Raw genomic sequence first — 22,204 nt, forward strand, 5'->3', positions numbered from 1 at the left:
CTAATTCTGAAGCAATGATTCTCCTCATTGAGCTTTTGAGATTCTTTTTCCATCTGGCAAATTCGGCTTTTTAAGGCATTCCTCTCCTCGTTGTCTGCCTTTTTGAGCCTCCTTTGCCATTTGAGTTAGTCTGTTTTTTAAGGTGGTATTTTTCCTCAGTCAGGCTGTTGACTCATTTCGTAATTTTCTTGCATTGTTCTCATTTCTCTTCCCAATTTTTCCTCCACTTCTCTTATCTGCTCCTTAAGGTCCTCTATGACCTGTAACCAGATCATATTTTCCTTTGAAGCTTTTGGTGCAGGAGTTCTGACTTTACTGTCTTCCTCCTCTTCCACGCTTTCCTCCTTTTTGTCCCCCAAATAGGAGTCTAATGTTGGAATCTTCTGTCTGCTTTGTTTCCTTTGCCTGGTCATGTTGCCCCTCAGTCACTTGACCCCTGGGCTTTTTGCCACAGTAGGACTCTGCCACCAGACAGGGGAGCTTTCGTCCCAAACGCTGGGGTTTTCTCAGCTGCCGGAAGTATTAGATGGGTGCCCTCTCTGAGGCCTCCACACGCTCTGGCAAGCTGGCCAAGCACCCCAGGACCTCCACTCTAGACCGCAATCCAGATCCAAACAGGTTAAAGCAAGAGCTATTACCCCTCAGACTGGTCACTTGGTCCCCCTATAATCTGCAGGCCAGGAGCTGAAGCTGCCACGCTGGGTCTCAGTGGCTTCTAGCCCCAGGGGCAAAAGCCACGCACTCCCACTTACTGGGTCCCAAAGTCCAGACTGCACTGACCTCTCACTTTGTCCTTTACATTTATGTGTTGATAATTCTGGATATGGATCAGCTGCTGCTGATCTGGAGTCCCTCCGGCTGGCAGCTGGTCAGACCCACTCTGGGGCTAAAACCTCCGGCTCACCCAGGCCTGGACTCAGCTCCCAGAGCACTGTGCTGGCTGCTTGCTGCCGGCCTGCTGGGCTGTCCTCAGTGGGAGGTTAGCTTCTCTGTGTCATTTTGTGGGTTCTGCAGCTCCAAAGTTTATTCAGAGTCCCCTTTTTACATTGATTGGGGAAGGTGGAACCCTGAGCTGCTTGAAGGCTGTCGGTGTATTAACTTCTTTGGTGCTATGATGGATTTGTTTTCCTGGTGTTGGGATCTGGCTTTCTGGTAGCTGAATAAATGCTTTCTTCTGTCTTATGTATGGAGAGTCTATTATATTTTGCAATTGAGAACTATGCTGGTATTTTTGTTTTGTTCTACTTTGTTTTTGGAAGGCAATTGGGGTTGTGACTTGCCCAAGGTCATATGGCTAGTTTTTGTGTTGTGTCTGAAGACGGATTTGAACTCGGGTCCTCCTGACTCCAGGGCCGGTGCTCTATTCACTGTACCACCTAGCCGCCCCATGCCGGTATTTTCATATTGCCATCTGTATGATTATTACATCTGTGTATATTACTGTGAATATTACATCAGCACTACACCTATTTCACTTACATGTAAAAACAATTTTTAACATGTTTTTAAAATTTTGAGTTCCAAATTCTTTCCCTTTCAACCTCCTGACTGCTGTTCATTGAGAAGGCAATTTGATAAAGGTCATACAAGTGCAGTCATGCAAAACACTTCCAAAATAGTCATGTTGTGAAAGACTATTTCTCTCCATCCCACCACCCTTTTATCCTATTCTCTCCTCTCACACCTTCCCTCCCCAAAAGTGTTTCCTTGTGACTACCCCCTCCCTCAATCTTCCTTTCCTTCTCTCACCTCCTGCCCCTTGTTCCCTTCCCGTCTACTTTCCTGTAGGGTACCATAGTTTTCTATACCTAAAATGCATGTTATTAAACCCATATACTAAGATCTTGACCACTGATCCCATCACTTCCTGGAAATAAGAGGGAGAAGAAATGGAAAGTGTTAGAGTTGATGTACTTGGGCTCAGAGATCACTGCAGATGGTGACTGCAGCAATGAAATTAAAAGATACCTCCTCCTTCAAAGGAAAGTGATGGCAAATCTGAACAGCATCCTAAACAGTAGAGATATCACCTTGCCAACAAAGTCCATATAGTGGAAGCTATAAGTCTTTGTAATGGTAATGGTAACTTGAAGGTCTTCTCTGCCACCCAACAGGTTGAATGTAATCACAAGGAGCCAGTGGTAGGAGGGATTTCCTGAAGGAAGAGAGCACACAATAAGCTGGGAGTCAGAGCAGTCAGAGATGGAGGGAGAGGATGCACCCAGGCACTTAGGTTCACAAGTAAATGTTTGTGGGAATGCAAAAGTATGGTGGGGCTCTCTGCTACATTGTGATGTATTAAGTTCTATGTTGCTATGATGGATTTCCTGGTGTTGGGATGTGGTCTTCTGGTGTCTGAATGTTTTATTTCTGTATTCTGTATGGAGAGTCTGTTATATTTTGTGATTTAGCACTATGGTAGCATTTTTACAATCGCCAACAGTGCTGTGAATATTGCATTGCTTTTAGTCTTCCAGCAGTATGGCTCCCAAATAATCTGATGTGACTGAAATGACCGAAAAACAAATCAATCGAGACTGTCATGATGGCCTCAAGACAATCAGATGTGATTTGATGAGAATGGTTCCCATGAATAGATTCTATAAGTTAACACCTTCCTTCAGGAGAGACTGCATTGGTGGTCTCTAGACCACAATAATGATCACAAGGAAAATCAAGTCAACTGAGGTACAAAGTTCTGAGCTCTAGCAGTTTATTTGCTAATATGAATTGACCAAAACAAAGGGCCAATGGTTTTCCCATGGAGCTCAAAACCTTGAAGGAGGAGGCAGTTTTGTCCATCACTAGGTTTTTTTTTTTTAACTTGCCTCTTTACCTTTTTAAGAGGTGCCAAGGGTTTATTTCTGCACTGAACTCTAAAGATATTTAATGAACAAACAACAGACCACACACTTTGACAAAAGCAGTGTCATTATCTTATTTACTCTTGGGTTTGCACATTTTTGGTACATTAATTTATCAATAATTTTTTCAGTAAACAATATTCAAGAAAAAAAGAACAAAGAGAAGATGGTAGGTGGGGAAAATGATATAGAGGTTAAAACGATTGACAGCATTATGGGGGAAGGGACAATGTGATTGGTTGAAAGTCTGAAATGTGGGGGCGGCTAGGTGGCACAGTGAATAGAGCACTGGCCCTGGAGTCAGGAGGACCTGGGTTCAAATACAGCCTCAGACACTTAACACTTAACTAGCTGTGTGACTTTGGGTAAGTCACTTAACCCTAACTGCCGCTCCAAACCCCCCCCCCCCCAAAGACTGAAATGTGGACTGGGAGCCACCCCTCTTTTCACCTTGAAAAGGCTGACACTTTCCACCTGGACGGTGAAGAAATAAAAATGATAGATAAATTATCTCTAATTGTACAATAAGACCTACAGACAATATTTCCAGGAATAACATCATTCTGACTGGTAGAGATAACAACAGATGGTCTAGAATTAAATCAGGATACTTAAAGAATGGAAGGTAAAACATTTCCTTGACATGAAGTGATTTGTAGCTGGTGCTGAGATAATAAATTACTTTTGAAGTAAAGTGTTTTAAAAGAACACTGCATTTATAAACTTAACTGAATTTTTCTTCAATTAAAAGTGACTGATAGGAAAACTGAAATTTTGTATTTAACTGAGAAAGGAACCCTGAAGTTTTGAACTGGTGAGTTTCTCCACCCAAAGACTATTGCTGTTGGTCCTTTGTTTGCAAGTGAGTTGGATTTAAGGGAGGCAGAGCTGTGCAAAGTCATCAGCCTCACTCTCTCCTCCAGAGTTATCAGAGGCCAGTGGCAAGACACAGGCTGAGACAAGCCATGATATGCCCCCATTTCTAACTAATCCATAAACGTCTCCACAACTGATAGATACTAGGGTGCCAAAGTAATGGTTCCACTATTGTTAGCAAAAACAGATTTCACAATTATAAGATTTTACAAAGTATTTTATACTCCAGTTTGGTGGCATTTTTGGTAGCTACCTCCAAACAAATAAATGTGGACAAACATGATGTCTATTTGTATCTATCTGTGATCAACTGGAGATAATCAAGAAGGGGCACTGACTAGTTGGAATACTCCCAAAGAAGGATTATGAGTGTGTCGGTTTGGAGACCATGCCAAATGAGTTAAAAGGACTGAGGCACTTATCTAGAAGAGAAAACCTAGTGGCCAACATGAAATACTCTTCAAATGCCTGAAAGGCTGTCATGTCTCAGATGAATCACACTTGTCGTGCTCGGCCCCAGAGGGAAGACCTAGAACCAGTGAGTGTAAGCTGCAGGAGGCAGGTTTCAGCCTGGCATGATGAATAGTGTCCTAAGAATGGGCTGCCTTCCTGGCTGGTCTCCAAGCAGAAATGATTTCAAAGAGATGCCTCTGCAGGTGAGTCTGGCCTAGATGGCCTCTGAAGACCCTTCCGATTCAAGGTTCTCTGATAAATTCAGTGACAAGGGAACAAGAAGTGGGCTTGGGTCCTCATTAGCATCCAAATAATTTCATTAGAAGCCTTTCTTGCTATCAGTGTTTGCCTTTTCTGGCAAAGAAAGACTCTTTTGACTTGCCTTGCTTAGAGAATTTAGAGACTTCCCACAATGTCTCTTGAATTGCTCCCTCAGGTCCAACCTCTTGGTTTCTGCACTGGAAACCATCACTCTGATGAGGGTGCTGGTATCAGGACCTGAGCCCTTGACGGATTGGTAGAGAGCAGGTGACAAGCAGCCTGGATGTCTCTGACATGGAACTGAGTCCCTTTAGCTTTCCTTTCCAGGCTGGCAGAGCAGGGGCAACTGCAGGAAGCTTTGTAAACAAAGACTGCAAGGCCTCTGGCCTGCCTTGTTCTCACAATGGCTCTGCTCTGCCTCAAGTCCATCAGGGGAATCACTGCCTCATCATCATGATTGCTGATTCAAAAAAAAATTAAGGGGAAGAAACGTGCTCAACTTAATGAGAATTTCTTGTCTGTCACATGCAATGGCCTCAATGTAGGCTAAACACATGCATGGTGTTTAGGTCTGTGAGAGAAGACAAAATACTAAAGTGCTCGAATTTTTATATCCTTGAGCAAACACATCTGATTTCTTCCCTTCGCCAAAGATCGTTCCCCAGTTGACATAATATTGACATGAAGTCTTTTCCTTACTCTGAAGACATTCTGTTTCTGAGATCATCCAGAGGGATTCCCTCACATAGTTCTGGAGATTATTGGTCTGCTGCCTCCTTTTTTGGTTTTGCAACCTGGAGGTCGGCAGGAATCATTTTCTTATCTTACCTTTCTGTTATAGTCAGACACAAAATATAACCTTCACCAGTGACCTCCATGTTCTAGAGAAAGGCATGTCCCCACTGAGCACATTTATGATGTTTCTTTTCATTATAAATCCTCTGAAGAAAGGATAAGAGATGATCTCTGGCTGAAAGCCTTCCCACACTGAGTCCAAAGATGGCTTGTACCCAGAATGAATTTTCTGCTAAGAAGTTCTGTACTCTATTTCAATGCCTTTCCTCATTCAGGTCAGTTATAAGATTCCTATATCTCCCATGAGTTCTCTGATGGTAAACAAGGACTGACTTTAGCCTAAAGGTTTTACACAATGATCGCATTCTTAAGGTTTCTCTCCAGTGTGGATTCTCTGATGTCGTTTAAGATGGTTCCTCCATTTAAAAGCCTTCCCACACTGGGTACATTCATAAGGTTTCTCTGTAGTGTGGATTCTCTGATGTGAAGTAAGACTTGCACACCATTTAAAAGCCTTTCCACATTGATTACATTCATAAGGTTTCTCTCCAGTGTGGATTCTCTGATGTGAAGTAAGACTGGCACACCATTTAAAAACCTTTCCACATTGATTACATTCATAAGGGTTCTCACCAGTGTGGATTCTCTGATGATGAACAAGACTCCCCTTGCATGTAAAGGTCTTTCCACATTGATTGCATTCATAAGGTTTCTCTCCAGTGTGGATTCTCTTATGTTCAACAAGACTCTCCTTCCTTGTGTAAGTCTTTCCACACTGATTACATTCATAAGGTTTCTCTCCAGTGTGTGTTCCCTGATGTACAATAAGACGAGCCCTCTGTATAAAAGCCTTTCCACATTGATGACATTCATAAGATTTCTCTCCAGTGTGGATTCTCTGATGTGCAATAAGATATTTCTTTTCACTAAAAGCCTTTCCACATTGATGACATTCATAAGGTTTCTCTCCAGTGTGGATTCTCTGATGTGCAATAAGATATCTCTTCTCACTAAAAGCCTTTCCACATTGATTACAGTCATAAGGTTTCTCCCCAGTGTGGATTCTCTTATGTTTATCAAGACCATCTTTCCACATGAAAGTCTTTCCACAATGATTGCAGGTATAAGGTTTTTCTCCAGTGTGGATCCTCTGATGTTGAAGAAGACCATTCTTCCATGTAAAAGCCTTTCCACATTGATTACATTCATAAGGTTTCTCTCCAGTGTGTATTCTCTGATGTCGAGAAAGAATGTTCCACCATTTGAAAGTCTTTCCACATTGATTACATTCATAACTTTTATCTACATTGCAGATCCTCTGATATTCACCAATACTTTGTCTACATCTGAAAGCATTTCCACATTCATTACCTTTATCGGGTTTTTCTCCAGTGTGGATCCTCTGGTGTTCAAGAAGACTGTCCTTCCATGTATAACTCTTTCCACACTGATTACATTTATAAGGTTTCTCTCCAGTGTGAATTTTTTGATGTACAGTAAGACTGTTCCACCATTTAAAAGCTTTTCCACACTGATGACATTCATAAGGTTTCTCTCCAGTGTGTGTTCTCTGATGTACAATAAGACAAGCCCTCTGTATAAAAGCCCTTCCACATTGATTACATTCATAAGGTTTCTCTCCAGTATGTATCCTTTGATGTAGAGTAAAACTGTTCCACCATTTAAAAGCCCTTCCACATTGTTTACAGTCATAAGGTTTCTCTCCAGTGTGCATTCTTTGATGTTTAATAAGACCATTCTTCCATGTAAAAGTCCTCCCACAATGGGTACATTCATAAGGTTTCTCTCCAGTGTGGGTTCTTTGATGTATAGTAAGATGAGACTTCTTTATAAAAGCCTTTCCACATTGATTACACTCATACGGTTTCTCTCCAGTATGGATCCTCTCATGTTCACGAATACTTGTCCTACATCTGAAAGTCTTTCCACACTGATTACATTTATAAGGTTTCTCTCCAGTGTGGATCCTCTGGTGTTCAACAAGACTGTCCTTCCATGTGAAAGTCCTTCCACACTGATGACATTCATAAGGTTTCTCTCCAGTGTGAATTCTATGATGTACAGTAAGATGGTTCCACCATTTAAAAGCCCTTCCACACTGATTACATTCATAAGGTTTCTCTCCAGTATGTTTTCTCTGACGTGCAATAAGACCCTTCCTCTCTGTCAAACCCTTTCCACATTGTGTACAGTCATATTTCTCTGCAGTGTGGATACTCTCAGGTGTTGGGCAGACTTCTCTCCAACTGAAGTCACAGGCACCATCACTCATGAATCTTTCCTTGTGAGGTTCTTCCACAGAAAGGCTTAGCTCTGCAGCAGTTTCCTTCATTTCTAGGCTCCTCTCTCCTTCTGAAAACAAAAAAAAAGCCAACAATAAAACAAATAGACACTGTACATATACACATATCTATTCATATCCCCTTTGCTCCATAGGCAGAACAAAAACTCAGTTACTTCCTATTTCCCCAGGGAAAGAGAAACATCTTAAAAGGGCAGAAAGAATAATTTTCAATGCCTTTAGTTCACATTCCAAGGGTGATTACATTTTTAAGAGTTTCACGGATATGTTTCCATTGGATGCTCACAGAAACCCGTGATGCACATCATTCTCATCACGCTCACAACTCAACCAAATCCCAGTAGCTGAGGCTAGAGTCCAAACCCCATGAATGGGTCTGCCCTGTCTGCAGCACTTGCCAAATGATCTCCACCTTCACTCTTTCTGTCTCCCTGTCACAGTCTGTATTTCCAATCCTTTCTTCATAGATACAATGACATCTGGTGCACAATATACTAAATATTCCAATTATTTCCTGATCTATTTTGCCAGTAACCATAACCTAATTTCCCTGGGGATCACTTTCAGTCTTAGATTTTTTGTTGCATTATCTACAGTCACATACAGAACACAAACGCTTTTTGTGTGTGTAATTTACCCGAGGCATGAAGGGTTTTGTTCTGACCCATTAACTATTTCTTCTTAAAAATTATCTTTAAATGTCTCTACACAATAAAATAAAATGAAAAACCTTCTATAAAACACAATTTTAAAAATGCATGGCATTACCCATATCAGAAAACATGTGTCTAATACAGGAACTGGAGTCCATCACCCTTTAGAACAAAAGTGGACAGCAGCTTCACTGCTGATGTTCTTGTACCCCTTCCCCTTCAATCTCAACTGCAGATAACATTGTTCCTGAACTGCCAGGAAGGTTGGACATTCATGTGCAAATGGTCACAGGCACACAAAGACCCTTGGTGGCTGTCTATCAGTGCACTGGAGTCGTTCTCTGCTTCTGGGTCTACCTTGTAACCACATCTCATCAAACCAGAAATCACCAGATCAAGATCTCACTTGGGTTCACGCACTAGCAGTAGTGAGGGCAGACTACTGGAAAACCATCATCAACAGGCATGCACAGGAGCGTCCATCATGAAACCAGCGTGGACCAGCACAGCCCTGCTGGAGAAGCAGACCTGGAAATGCTGAGGTTGTGTTCTACTCTGAACTTCTCTGTTCATGTTCTCTTCTATCTGGCAGCACCTTCAGTGACTTGGCTGACAACACAGGCGAATGATTCAGTAGAGTTTCAGTGAAAATATAGCCAGTTTACTAGTGGTAGAAATATCAAAGTCATGTCTGAAAAGATTCTGTCCTTCCAAAAGTTGTTTTATATAGAAACACTGATTAAAAACAACAGAGCAATATTTGCAAGTTACCTTCAAGCGTATTTGTCATTTAATGCAGTACTTACCAAGAGGCAATAGAATAGAAAATTTTAAAATACCAATTAGCAATTCACTGTGACCGGTTAGAGAGTTAAAAAAAAAAAAAGGATCTCCATAGCGTGGAAGGAAATACGTCTTCCATTTTCCACCACATCTGTGACTGAAAATTTTCAACATATTCTGTTCAAAGAATGAGAATACAAAGGTGGTGCAGTGGCCAGAATGCTGGGTCTTGAATCAGGAAGCCCTGAGTTCTAATCCTGCCTCAGAAACTTGCTAGTCCTGTGACCCCAGGGAAGTCACAAGACCTCTGTTTGCCTCAGCTTTTTTTTTCAATCTGCAAAATGGACATAATCACAGCATCTAATTGTAGGATTCTTATGAGGATAAAATGGGACAATGTTTGTACGCTGCAGGACACACAGGAGCTGCTGTAAAAAGGCTGCCTATTACTTCCATTTAATTTTGTTTCTTCACCCATTCAGCTCTCCTTCCTAAACCAATATCATCCTCGCTCCTTTTATTCCCTGATTTCCCTGTTGAATTCAATGTATTTCTATTCCAAAACACTTTTTCCCCTGGGTCAGCATTTGTTTGTAAACCAGATTCTGAGCTCTGCGACAGCAGAGACTTTTGCCTTGCTCTGTATCCTCATGGGCTCAGCACAGTGCCTACAACAGAAGTCACTTAATTAATGCTTACTGATGCCCTGCCTGGGCGCAGGGCTGACAGGAGTCCCCAGCCTCCATCTCTCCTCCCTGCATGCAGATATTTTGCCTAGCTGTTGAATGCAGCCCAGCATTTCTTGTTATCAATCACCTCTAGTAGTCACCTTAGTCAGGTTTGAACCCTGATGGAAATGAACCAGAACCGATACTGAAGATTACAGAGGCTTCTTTCTAGGCTCCTGAAGGGTCTCCTGCTATAGGACACCTGTGGGTCTCTACCTCCCAGCTCCCTAAACTGAGGTGGTGGTCACCTACATGAACCTGGCCAATGATTCTCCAAGAATGGGGACAGAGATTAGCCATAGAGATTAGCAAAGAGACGGGCTGATGATTCAAGCAAAGTTTAGCCTTGGAAGACTCCTGAGTAAGACAGCAGCCTTCTCTCCCCCTCATGGGCTGGTAAGTGTACAGAAAGAAAATCACGAAATGAGGCTGCCAGAGCCACGGCTAATTGAGGCTACATAATCTCAGCTGGGCCCTCAATGGGGCAAGGCAATCCTTTGCCATCTTCCTAAGTGACTCCCCAAGCCACGCACCACAGCAGCTCTTTGAAATCTTTGATTTCATCCCCAACCCTCCATAATCGCTTGCTTCTACTACCCTCCCAACCACTGAAAAAAAAGCAGACATTTATCAAGGGCCTTCTTATCCTCATCTCACATAAATCAGATTTCTTTTTGTTTTTTTTTTGGAGGGCAATTGGGGTTAAGTGACTTGCCCAAGGTCACACGGTTAGTTTTTGTGTTAAGTGTCTAAGGCCGGATCCGAACCCAGGTCCTCCTGACTCCAGGGCCGGTTCTCTATTCACTTGTGCCACCTAGCCGCCCATAAATCAGATTTCTTTTCCTTTTCCACCTCCAAATCACATGGAAAGATTATTCTTCTTCTTGCTAAAGAAAATCCCCTTATACTTCTCAACCCCCAAACGCCAAAGACCAAGTAGAAGGTCAGTGGGGAAACTGTTGAACGTGAGTGAGAATGAACACAGTCCAGTCCCAGCCCTGGGATGGCTGAGGTGGCTGGAGCACAGCAGCAGCTGCTTCTGGAGTTTCTGGCCTACGGATGGAGGGAGGAGAGTGCGCCTGATCAGAGGATGATTCAAGGGATATCTTTGCTAGCAGTGAGGCAGGATCCTCTTGCTTTGTCCTGCGTCACAGTCCTAGTGGCGGTCCCAGGGTGAGGAAGAGTGCTGCTGTGGTGGAGCTTGTGGAGGCCGTGGAGAGGAAGTCCTCTTCACAGTTCCAGGGCAGAAAGATTTCCTGTGGTCACTCACAGACCACAGTACAGGCCAGCAGAGGAGTAAACACCTCTCCTTTGATCATAGCAACTTAGAAGAACTGAAAAAATATATGAGTGCCTAGAAGCAGCTCTGACAACAGCTGGAACTTGGGACAGAGCACTCTCCACTCTGGAAGCAGAGTCTTCCTTTGAAAAAGAGCTCAGAAGTAAAGTAATTGTCTGGGAAAATAAGCAAACCATGTAAAAAAATCAGACTATAGCATCTTACTTTGGTGACAAAGAAGATCAAAACATACAACCAGAAGAAAACAACAAAGTTAAAACTCCTACATCCAAAGCCTCCAAGAAAATATGAATTTGTCGCAGGCCATGGAGGAGCTCAAGAAGGATTTTGAAAATAAAGTAAGAGAAGCAGAGGAAAAATTGGGAAGATAAATGAGAACGATGCAAGAAAATCATGAAAAACGAGTCAATAGCCTGACTAAAGAAAAAAAGAAAGTAACACCTTAAAAAATAGATTAACTCAAAAGGCAAAAGAAATTCAAAAACCCAATGAGGAGAAGAATGCCTTAAAAAGCAGAATTGGCAAAACGGAAAAGGAGATCCAAAAGCTCATTGGAAAAGTACTTCCTGGGACGGCAAGGTAGCACAGTAAGAGCTTCGGCCCCAGAGTTGGGATGACCTGGGATCAAACCCGGGCTCAGATACTTAGCACCACACCCAGAAATAACTGGCCATGTAATCTTGAGCAAGTTACTTAACCCCAATTGCTTTAAAAAAAAAAAAAGAAAGGGGCGGCCAGGTAGCACAGCTAGTAAGAGCACCGGCTCCAATGTTGAGAAGACCTGGAGATCGAATCCCGGACTCAGACACTTAGCACCCACCCAGAAACACCTGGCCGTGTAACCTTGAGCAAGTTACTTAACCCCAATTGCTTAGGGGCGACCAGGTGGCTCAGCGAGTGGGAGCACTGGCTCCAGTGTCGGGATGACCTGGATCAAATCCGGGCTCAGATACTCAGCACCACACCCAGAAATAACTGGCTGTGTAACCTTGAGCAAGTTACTTGACCCCTATTGCTTAAAAAAAAAGAAAGAAAGAAAGAAAAAGAAACAAAGAAAAAGTACTTCCTTCAAAATTAGAATAGAGAAAATGGAAGCTAATGACTTTATGAGAAATCAAGAAATTATAACATAAAACCAAAAGAATGAAAAAATAGAAGACAATGTGAAATATCTCACTGGAAAAACCAATGACCTAGAAAACAGATCCAGGAGAGATCATTTAAAAATTACTGGACTACTTTAAAGCCATGATCAAAAAAAGAGCCTAGAAATCATCTTTCAAGTAATTATCAAGGAAAACTGCCCTGATACTCTAGAACCAGAGGGCAAAACAGAAGTTAAAAGAATTAACCAATCACTTCTTGAAAAAGATCCCTAAAAGCAAACTCCTAGGAATAATATAGCCAAATTCCAGAGTTCCCAGGTCAACGAGAAAATATTACAAGCAGACAGGAACAATTTGAGTATTGTGGAAACATACAATCAAGATAACACAAGATATAGCAGCTTCTACATTAAGGGATTGAATATAATATCCTGGAGGTTAAAGGAGATGGGATTAAAACCAAGAATCATCTACCTAGCAAAACTGAGTATAATACTTCAGGGGAAAAAATGGACATTCAATGAAACAGAGGACTTTTAAGTATTCTCGATGAAAAGGCAAGAGCTGAACAAAAAAAATCTGACTTTCAAATACAAGAATGAAGACAAGCATGTAAAAGTAAACAGGAAAGAAAAATCATAAGGAACTTTAAAATTAAAAGATGAGAGGAATATCTTGGCAGAAGGAGAAAGGGAGAGACAGAATAGGGTAAATTGTGTCACATAAAAAAGGCAAGAGGAAGGTGCTACAAAAAGCAGGGAGGTGAAAGGGAACTTGGTTTAAGGAGAAAATAATATATATAGGCAATTGGGTATGTTATCCTGCAGGAAAGCAGGGGGGAAGGGGATAAGAAAGGGAGAGGATGATAGAAGTGAGAGCAGATTAGGAGAGGGGAAGTCAGAAGCAAAAAATTTTTTGCATTTTTAAAAAATTTTTTGGAGGGGGGAAGGCAGGGCAATTGGGGTTAAGTTACTTGCCCAAGGTCACATGCATAGTATATATTAAGTGTCTGAGGCCAGATTTGAACTCAGGTCCTCCTGACTCCAGAGCTGGTGCTCTATTCACTGCACCACCTAGCTATTCCAAGAAGCAAACAATTTTGAAAAGCAACAAGGTCAAAGGAGAAAATAGAATATATGGGGGTTGGGAGAGGATGGAGGGAAATGTAGTTGGTCTTTCATAATATGACTATTAGGGAAATGTTTTGCTTAACTTCATATGTATAACCTATATTGAATTGCTTTTCTTTTCAATAGGGGTGTATGGGGAGGGAAGAAAGGAGAGAATCTGGAACTCAAGTTTTAAAAATAAATGTTAAAAATTGTTTCTACAAGTAACTGGACATAAGATATACCAGCAATCGGGTATAGAAATCTATCTTGCCCTACGAGAAAGTAAAGGGGAAGAGGATGGTGTGGTGGTGACAGAAGAGAGGGCAGACTTGGAGAAGGCATAATCAGTATGCATGTCATCTTGGGTTGGGGGAATGAACGAATTGCTAGAGATGACCATTTCCATTTGGTATCTCCAACTCCTTTCCCTGGCTTTCTTTGAAACTTTTTCTTTTTTTCCATTCTTTTTTTTCCTACCCTGCCACACCCCCAAGAAAAGGCCACCATTAGACACAAATAAACATATCTATGTAAAATGATTCTAGACATATTTCTGTTTATCAGCTTTTTCTCTCTATGTGGATAGCAACTTTCTTCATTTGGCCTTTGTATTCGTAATAGTCAAAAGAAAAAAAAGCCAAATTCTCTCCATAGTGCCTCCAAAATTAATTGTTCAAGTGAAACCCATCTCTCGAAAACCACCAATAACCTCAAAATGGTTAAAATTTCAGAGCCATTTTTTAATCCTGATCGTTCTTGACTTCTCTGCGGGTTCTAACACTGTCAGTCTCCCCCTTTGGATGCTCTCTTCTTTACATCTCATGTGACATTTCTCTCTCCGGGTTCTACTTCTCCCACATCCAAGAGGAAATTCCTTCTCTTTCCTCCAAACCTCCCATCTTCTGCCATGCTCCCAAGAGTCCAGGCTCAGAAGGGAAATGCCATGCACTCCTCATCAGCTCTCACGTTGACGCTCCTGTAGCCCACATTCAGTCTGCTGCAAAGTCCTGCCGATCCCACCTTTGTGACATCATTCCATAGACTCTTTTCTATCTCAATATTGTCACTTCCTTGGCTCAGACCCGTCACCCCATGCCCAACAGTGTCAGAGCGCCTCAGTTCTCTCCTCCATCGAGTTACCGCATTCATTGTCCTTAAGCTCTCAGCTGACCACATCACCATGTACTCAACAACCTCCAGGGGCTCCCCAGCAAAATGTGAAACAGAAGCTCTCTTGATGACTGTGGAAGTACTTCATCCCCTAACCCTCACTTACTCTTCCAGGCTTCTTTCACCCTCCTTCCCTCCCGCCATACATGGTATAATACACCTATTTGGGCTTCCTTCCTGCTCCCAGGGATAGGACCTTCCACCTCCTGATTCTGCAGATTTCCCCTGCCATCTCTATTGCCTAGAATGCTCTCCCTGAATCCCCAGCTAGAGCTAACTCCAAACATAAGCCTCTCCCAGTCCTCCTTAAACCTAGGGCCTTCCACCTCTTGACTACCTCCACTATATCTTAATGTCCATAGTGGGATTCTACACAGCTGTTGGCATGTTCTCTGCCCCACCAGACTGTGAGCTCCATGGCAGCAGGAGACATCCCTTGTATCGATTTATGTATTTAGTGCTTTATACAGCGTCTGCAACAGAGCAGGCACTTAGAAGTTTGTTGACTTGGAGAAAGTCTAGGAAAAAAGCTTGCAAAAGATATCCTAATTCATTTCTATACTTTCAGGAGAATTCCATGCCCCCCAATGCCAAACAATGACGTTTTTTGGATCATAGATTGAGCCCTGGAAGATGAAAGGCCCATCTCATTAGGAATAGAGAAACTGAGGCTCACTGGTTCAGTGACTGACCCCTGAAGCCACTGCTGGGAAATATCTGAAAAAGTGTTCCAAGGCAGGTCTTCCTGCCCCAAATCCAGCACCTGCTTCACCACAACACACAGCAGCCTCCTGTAATCCCAGCCCTCACACTCCTGCTTCCACCTCACTCACCTGGACAGCAGCTCCTCAGGCCTCCTTGTTCCAGCATCCACGGTGCTTCCCTTTGCTCCAAATAAGAGATCACGGCTTCCCTGGGAACTGGAAGCCCTGGCATGGGGAGTCAGGGATGGACAGGGGGAGAAACTTGTCATTCAGGTTTCTTTAGGGAAAGGCATTCAGACCCAGAGCTGGTGCTTCTGAGATTCACACTTTCATGTTCACACCCATGAGCCTGTACTCACCCATTAGTGCTTCTAATGCAGGTAACCCAAAGAGGGTCTGCCCCATCATCCTGTTGTCCAACATGCTCTGAGAAAGAGCCAAACCTCTGTTCCCCATTCTGTCAAATCCCATTCTGGCAGAAACTCCTAATTTCAATGAAGGCTACAAAGGCTTAATCTGCAAGACCAGACTGGAGTCCCAGAACAGGGCCAAGAGGAGCCAGCTTCTGCCCTGCCCCCCTCCCCTGTTCCTCACTCCCTGAAACCCACGGAAACCTTGTGGACTGCTCATTTGGAGCCTCTGTGCCTCTCCAGGTGAGAGTCTCCTGCTGGTAAACTCAACAAACTCCAGTTGGTCCAAATTATATTTCCCAGCCAGTCTGTTATGGCAGGCAGGGACCCCAGGGGTGGTTCCCAAGACTCCTGAAAGACAGTCTCAGAGCATTTCTTTTCTGAGCTTTAGGGAAAGGTGGGGGGGGGGGGAAGATCATGGAGCCAGGTTGGAATCAGAAACCCTGGTCTTGGTGCACCTTCTTCATAAAAGGATGGACTCATTGCACACTTTCCATTCTCTAGATATTAGAGGCAGCTGATGGTGCAGTGGAGAGAGCCCTGGGCCCAGAGTGAGGCACAGCAGAGTCTAAATACAGCCTCAGGCAGTTATTAGCTGTGTGCTCAGGACAAGTCACATAACCTCCATTTGCCTCAGTTGCCTCAACTGTCAAATGAGGATAATAATAACCCCTAACGTGGAAGGTTATTGTGAGGATAAAGTGACATAATATTGTAAAGAAAGCCCTTGGCCCAGCCCCTGGCCAATAGTAGGTGTAAATAAAATGCTTCTTCCCTTCCCTTCTTTTCCCATCATCTGTGTTGGAAGATTAAGGACAAACTCACTATATGAAGGACAAGCAGAAGCTGCGAGTTACAAATTGCTATTTGTTAAAAGGAAGAATATCCTGGATCCTAGACCCATCCCAGAGAGGACGGGCGTGTAAGGAAAAGCCCCCTGAGCATCCGTCAGACACTTGGCAGACAGAATTCAGGGCCAGGTGGAGGTCAGACCAAATGGCCCCTGAGGTTCCTTCCAGGTCTGAGATGCTTCCACACCAACATGAAGCTGCCTAGAAGGGGTCAGAGACAGCTTCAGGAGGAATAAGGAGACCCTCAGGCTCCTGTCACACAATGAGAGACCTTCTATGGGAAACACCAGGCAGCAGGACAGGAGACCAGCACTCTCCTCTCTCTCATAACTGATAAATGCTCCAAACCCTGCACACCAGGGGATGAACATACTCCTTTGATTGGAGACTCAGTGTTACCAGGGGAAGTGTCCTTACCCAGGGAGAGCAGGTTCTGGGCATTCTCCAGCATGACCCCCCAGTACAACTCCTTCTGAGGATGATCCAAGAGGCCCCACTCCTCCTGGGTGAAGTCCACAGCCACGTCATTGAATGCCACCAACCCCTAAAGCATGAAAAGGCACAGAATGTGGAGCTGAAGGACACTTCCGGTTTCAATAGTCCAACCCTCATTAATGCACAGAACAGACCTGAAGCCCAGAGAAGGGATCTGCTGGAAGGTCAGACCCTCCATGAGAAGCAGAGTCACCTCCTGAAAGCAGAGTTGTTAAGAGCCCAACTGAATTTTGAGAAAAGCCTTTTATGTGCTGATTAGAATGAAAGTGAGAAGTATTTTTCTCTGAAATGTGTTTCCTGTGGAATCAGGAAGAAAGTATGTGTTCTATCTGTGAGGCAAATGGATCTGTAGGGGAGAATGACAGAGGGTGATGGGAAATATTTTCTTCATCAGAACTGATGTAAGTGACATTTTCTTTTTTAAAAATACTATTTTTTAATCATGTATAACCATGGTAAACTCCAGCATTTATTACCTTTCATAGTGAATGGAATTATAGGAAGATTTGTTAAATCCAAGAGACACAAAGACCAAAGCTGAGAAGTTATAGATCGGAGGAAGGGGAAGATGTAGACCAAATGTATGTAATATGTGTGTATACATATGGGTATAACCACACATGTCCAAATGCATGCGCCAATATTGTATAGAGCAAACAGATCTTTTATGTAAAAAATTATTTGCATGTTACCCCTTCTGGGGTTGTATCCCTAAGAAATCACAGAAGTGGGAAAAAGACCCATATGTATGAAAATATTTATATCAGCTTTTTGTGGTGGTGAAGAATTGGAAATCAAGGGGATGCCCATCAATTGGGGAATTACTGAACAAGTTGTGGTTGTGAATGTCATGGAATACTATTGTTCTATGAGAAATGAGGAGCAGACGGACTTCATAATAACCTGGAGAGACTTCTATAAAGTGATGCTGAGGGAGGAGAGCAGAACTAGAACTTTGTACACAATTCCAGACACACAGTATCTGTCACGACTAACTTTGATAGACTGGGCTCTCCTCAGCAATGCAAGGCTATAGGACAACTCCAAAAGACTCCTGATGGAGAGGGATATCCACATGTAGAGAAAGAACTACAAAGTCTGCAGACAGAAACAAACTCCTTGCTCCACATTGGTGTTTTGTTTTGTTTTATCCCTTCTTTTTCATTGTTCTACCCGTGATCACAATCCTTTACAACATGACTAATGTTCAACGTGAAGGTATTTGTAGAACCTATATTTGACTGATTACATGCCGCTATGGGGGCAAGGGGGAGGAAAATTCGACACGTAAGACATTGTGGAACTGAATATTGTCAACTAAAAGTAACTAAGAAGATATCAATTTACAAAAAGAGAACAGCCCAGATGGTGTCCTGAAGAGTCGAAGAGTTGGACAGGACTAAAAATCTACTCAATAACCATAACAAATGCTCACTGACTGGACCCCAGACATAGCAAACGGGGGGATTCAGGGAGACTCTGGACACTTGTGTGACCAATTCTAATGAGGGAGAACTTCAAAACAAACAGGGGAGGCAGCAATGTGAGGAGGGAGGAGTTAGTGCTCCAAATGCCAGAGCCAGTGAGTCAGTTTAACCCAGAGAAGCAGAGAGCAGGGCAATGTTGTTACCACCTTATTCAATTTCGTGCCTATTTCTGTAAAGAATCGGTCCATAGGGACACAGTGGCAGCTTCACAGACCACCCTGCAGGTCTGTGGCCATGGCCTCACTGGCTGATGTCTGTGCACAGCCTGCACTCACCTCGGCAGGGGGGCTGCTGCTCCCAGGGGCCATTCCCTCTGGCTCCAGGCTCCCTGCTGGGGCCAGGTCTGGGTCCTCTGCAGGCTGAGCTGGGCAGGGAGAAGGTTCCCAGAGGGGGAGAGGTCTTGCTTTTCTCTTTCTGGGCAGCTGGCTAGCCTACAGGGATTAACACAAGGTGAGATCCCACTAGAGTCACAAAGAACCAGATCCTGCCCTCAGGAGAGACTCCACCCTACAGAGGGAAGGAGCAAGCAGGGAGGGTCAGGCTTGGAAAGGAAGATGGTCTGAACAGGAAGACTAATTCCCTTCCTTTCTTCCTCCTTTCCCCCCTTCCCCATTCTCCCACAGAGGCAGAGAGGGCTCGGGACCCAGATAGGATGAGACCATTCAGAGACTCAATGGCCCCTCAACCAGAGCTCTCCCTCCAAAGGGTCCTCTACCCTCCCTGCATCCCCTCTCCCTAACTCACTTACACATTAGCTAGACAACAGACTTACTGCTTCATCCGGGAGTGAGAGAAGCTAGGTAAGGTTGAGGATGGGAAGGGTTCTTGAAAACAGCCACCAGGGAATGACCAGGGGAAGGCTGAGTTTGGGAGACAAGATCCAGTCTGGGTGAAGGGAGGCAAGACCATTTAACATGGCTCATGGAGGGAGGTCAGAGACACTGGAGGGACAGAAGGGCTCCAGGGGGACACTGAGGCTGATGAAGCAGGATGACTGTGTCCTGAAGTCTAACTAGGACCTGGCGGGTGGGACTGTGGGACTCTCTGGTGGAGATCAGGCTTGGAATCCCTAAAGGGAAGCTGGAGACAGGGAGCCACATGCGTGGGATCTGACAGGGAACCAGCCCCAGGTGCAGATCAGGGGGACCAGGACAGAGCTTTGGTAACTGTGTCCAAGCCCAGGTAGGGAGGAAGGGAGGATTCTTTGATCTCTAAAGGGGGCTGAGGCTGAAAAAAAGATAAGTGAATTTCTAACCAAGAGCTTAGAGATTAGGGGACTGGGAGACAGGACATGTAAGGCCTGATAGGAAGCTAAAATCAGGGCTCCCACAACATTGTGGGTAAAGTCTGAAGTCTGGAAAAGTGTTATGTGTAATAGGTAAATCTGAGAAGGGTGAGTCAGGAAATGAGGAAGTGATGGGGAGGCTGGGGAAGGCTGAGGGGCAGGGAGCCCCCCAGGAGCCGGGCTTGGGAGGAAGGTGTGCTCCTGGCAGATAATAAGGTCAGATGAGGAAAAAGAGACTCAAGGGGCAGCCAGCACAACCAGGAAATATGGCGTGACTCTGGCTCAGAGTACCCATATGCACAGAGTTGGCTTCCAGAAGACAGAGCAGTCTGGGCTCAAAGACTTCCTGCTTCTCAGCAGCCCACCCTGTCCAAACCCAGAGGCCCCCAGGGACCCTGACTGCCTCTCTTCCCTGAGCCCTGCCCTCCATCGCATGCAGTGCCTTCTCCAGTGCAATGATCCCCTCTTCAGTCCTAAACTCCTCCCAGGCCTCCAAACCTCACCTGCCCCCTTCCTGCTCCACTCTGAGAACTCCTCCTCTCTGGGGTCTTCCCCCCCCACCCCCCCCGCCAGACTCGTCCTCCCCCTGAGCACAGAGGATGCTGTAACTGTAGCACCAGATGCCCGAAAGTGACACTGTAACCTACGGGGGGGGGGGGGCAGGGGGGGCCAAGCTGGGACGTGGAGATGGTCCTGATGCTTGGACCCCAGTTCCGGGGTCACCTTTTCCCTGGCCTCCAAACACTCTCCCTGACAGTTTTCTCCCCAGCCCAAGGACACTGTGCCCAGCAAGGTCTCTTGAGGGGCCCATAAGACAAACCATCTCCCCCATCACAAGGACAAGCTGACCTCTGCAGGCATTCTCTTACTGGAACAGGACTATCTCCTAACCACAGAATCATGAAATACTGATTCCCAAAGTCATCATATTCAACCCTGAGGTCAAGCCAGAGGGCACAGCTCTAGAGGCCATCTTGCTACAGACTTCAGAGACCCAAAGTACCCCCAGAACGGTCTTCCCTTGCTTTCCAGTAGGGAAGGAGGCCAGTGATCGGGTTGGAGGCCATCCCCTCATCAATGCATCCGCCTGTCAATCCCTGGCTTTTCTCTGAAGCCTTGGCATCAATCCTGTTAAGTGGCAAGTCCCTAAGGGGTCTGCCCACTGTAACAGCGTAGCAATAAACTACAAAAGTTTAAAACTAAAACTAAACAAACAAACATATAAATAAGACTAAATAAAACTAAAAAAAAAAAGAGTAAATAAATAAAATAAGACTGCCTGAGGCCCTGGATTCATTCCAGAGAAACCTGTCCGGAACCTCTCAATATACATCATTTCTTTGGCACCCAAAAGTGGGGTGCAGTGTGAGGTTCTCCAGGTCAAGGTAGGCTTCCCAAGCTTCCCCTCTCCTAACCCTGTAGCCGGGGTTCTCCCATGAAGCACCTCGGAAGGCTCCCAGCTCCCAGGCAGCATTTCCTCCTGGCAGGGGCGCTGGTCCAGGGGCCGGCCACAGGAGCTACAGGCTCCTAGGCAAGGAGGAGGGGCCACGTTCCCTGCGCATGTGCCCTTCAGTTTCTCAGCATCCGTGGCCATGGCAACGGCTCGTCGCCAGGCGTTAGACAGCAAGCATCCTACGCAGGACCTGAGAGCCGGTGATGGTACTTACGGCCCAGGGGGCTAACGAGCACCGGCGAGCCTGAAGGCGTCCAGGGGCTGCTCAGCGCGGGGGGTCATCCGCGTGTGCCCCGAGCGGGGTCAGGGAGGGCACCAGCTGCGCGCGCAGGGTAGCGGCTCCCTCCCCGCGCCCCCTTGCGGGAAGACTGGGGCTCCCACCGGCGGCCTTCCCGGGGCCGGGCTGTCGGGGCAGGCAGAGGCCAGCGCGAGCCTCCAGCGCCTCCCGCCTCGCGTGGGCTGCAGGCGGCGTTCAGACACCCGGGAGAAGCGGCCCTGCGGGGAGCCCTACACTGGAACGCCGCTGCGCAGCCCGATCTAGGGGGGCGCCGGGGACCCACATTCCCGGCCGGCCTTCCCCAGGACCCAGAAGTGCGGGAGCAACGCCGGGCGCTCCCAGAAAAGGGAACCGAGACGTACCTGAGCTTCCCCAGGCCGCGCCCCAGCTCCGGGGCCGGAGCTCCTAGGCAGCGTCCGGGCCCGCGTCCCTCCAGCTGCCACCTGGCTCTCCTACCGGATGTCCCCGCCCCTTGGCCGCCGGTGCCGCCTGCCTATGGGTGCCCGAAACATCCCAGCGGCACTTGCGGACTCCATTTCCCAACAGCCTTTGCGCCTACCGGACGCGACTGCTCATTGGGCTCCTAAGGTCTCCACAGGGGGACTTGGTTTCCCAGAATGCCTCGCTCCACAGTCCCTCCCTTACAAGGGCTGCAACTTCCTATCCCCCTCCGGCCCTGATTCGTCCGTGTCCTGCCGACTATTTCTTTCACAGGAAGTGGTAGATGCGCCCGGGGGAACGATGCCTCCAGCTCGCGCCCCCAGGAGAGCCCGAGGGCGCCCGGGGATGAGCGGGGGGGGGGGGGGGGGGGGGGGGGG

General features: G+C 45.6%; 1 protein-coding gene across 1 annotated transcript; it reads right to left on the reverse strand.

Annotated features, from left to right (window-relative positions):
* Positions 1-2,927: 2,927 nt before the first annotated feature.
* On the reverse strand, positions 2,928-21,878 carry LOC138169783 (zinc finger protein 420-like). Its single transcript, XM_069099343.1, has 5 exons — positions 21,749-21,878; positions 18,647-18,802; positions 16,807-16,933; positions 15,258-15,353; positions 2,928-7,622 (listed from the first exon to the last, which is right to left on the reverse strand). Exons 2-5 carry the CDS (start codon positions 18,677-18,679, stop codon positions 5,617-5,619), a joined length of 2,262 nt encoding a protein of 753 aa, XP_068955444.1. The 5' UTR covers positions 18,680-18,802; positions 21,749-21,878; the 3' UTR covers positions 2,928-5,616.
* Between the last annotated feature and the right edge of the window lie 326 nt (positions 21,879-22,204).

The sequence above is a fragment of the Petaurus breviceps genome, unplaced genomic scaffold (assembly GCF_028583685.1).
Source record: "Petaurus breviceps papuanus isolate PSGF00001 unplaced genomic scaffold, PetGlider_PUasm1.0 378, whole genome shotgun sequence".
NCBI classification, from domain to species: Eukaryota; Metazoa; Chordata; class Mammalia; order Diprotodontia; family Petauridae; genus Petaurus; species Petaurus breviceps.

What these genes read in the sequence shown, in the direction of transcription:
- LOC138169783 (XM_069099343.1), bottom strand. Translation starts at nt 18,679, where the DNA reads ATGGCCCCTGGGAGCAGCAGCCCCCCTGCCGAG. An exon ending in GCAGCAGCCCCCCTGCCGAG is followed by an intron (nt 16,934 to 18,646) that starts GTGAGTGCAGGC and finishes TTCATGCTTTAG; the next exon opens with GGGTTGGTGGCATTCAATGA. An exon ending in CCTGAGGAGCTGCTGTCCAG is followed by an intron (nt 7,623 to 15,257) that starts GTGAGTGAGGTG and finishes TTTTGTTTTCAG; the next exon opens with AAGGAGAGAGGAGCCTAGAA.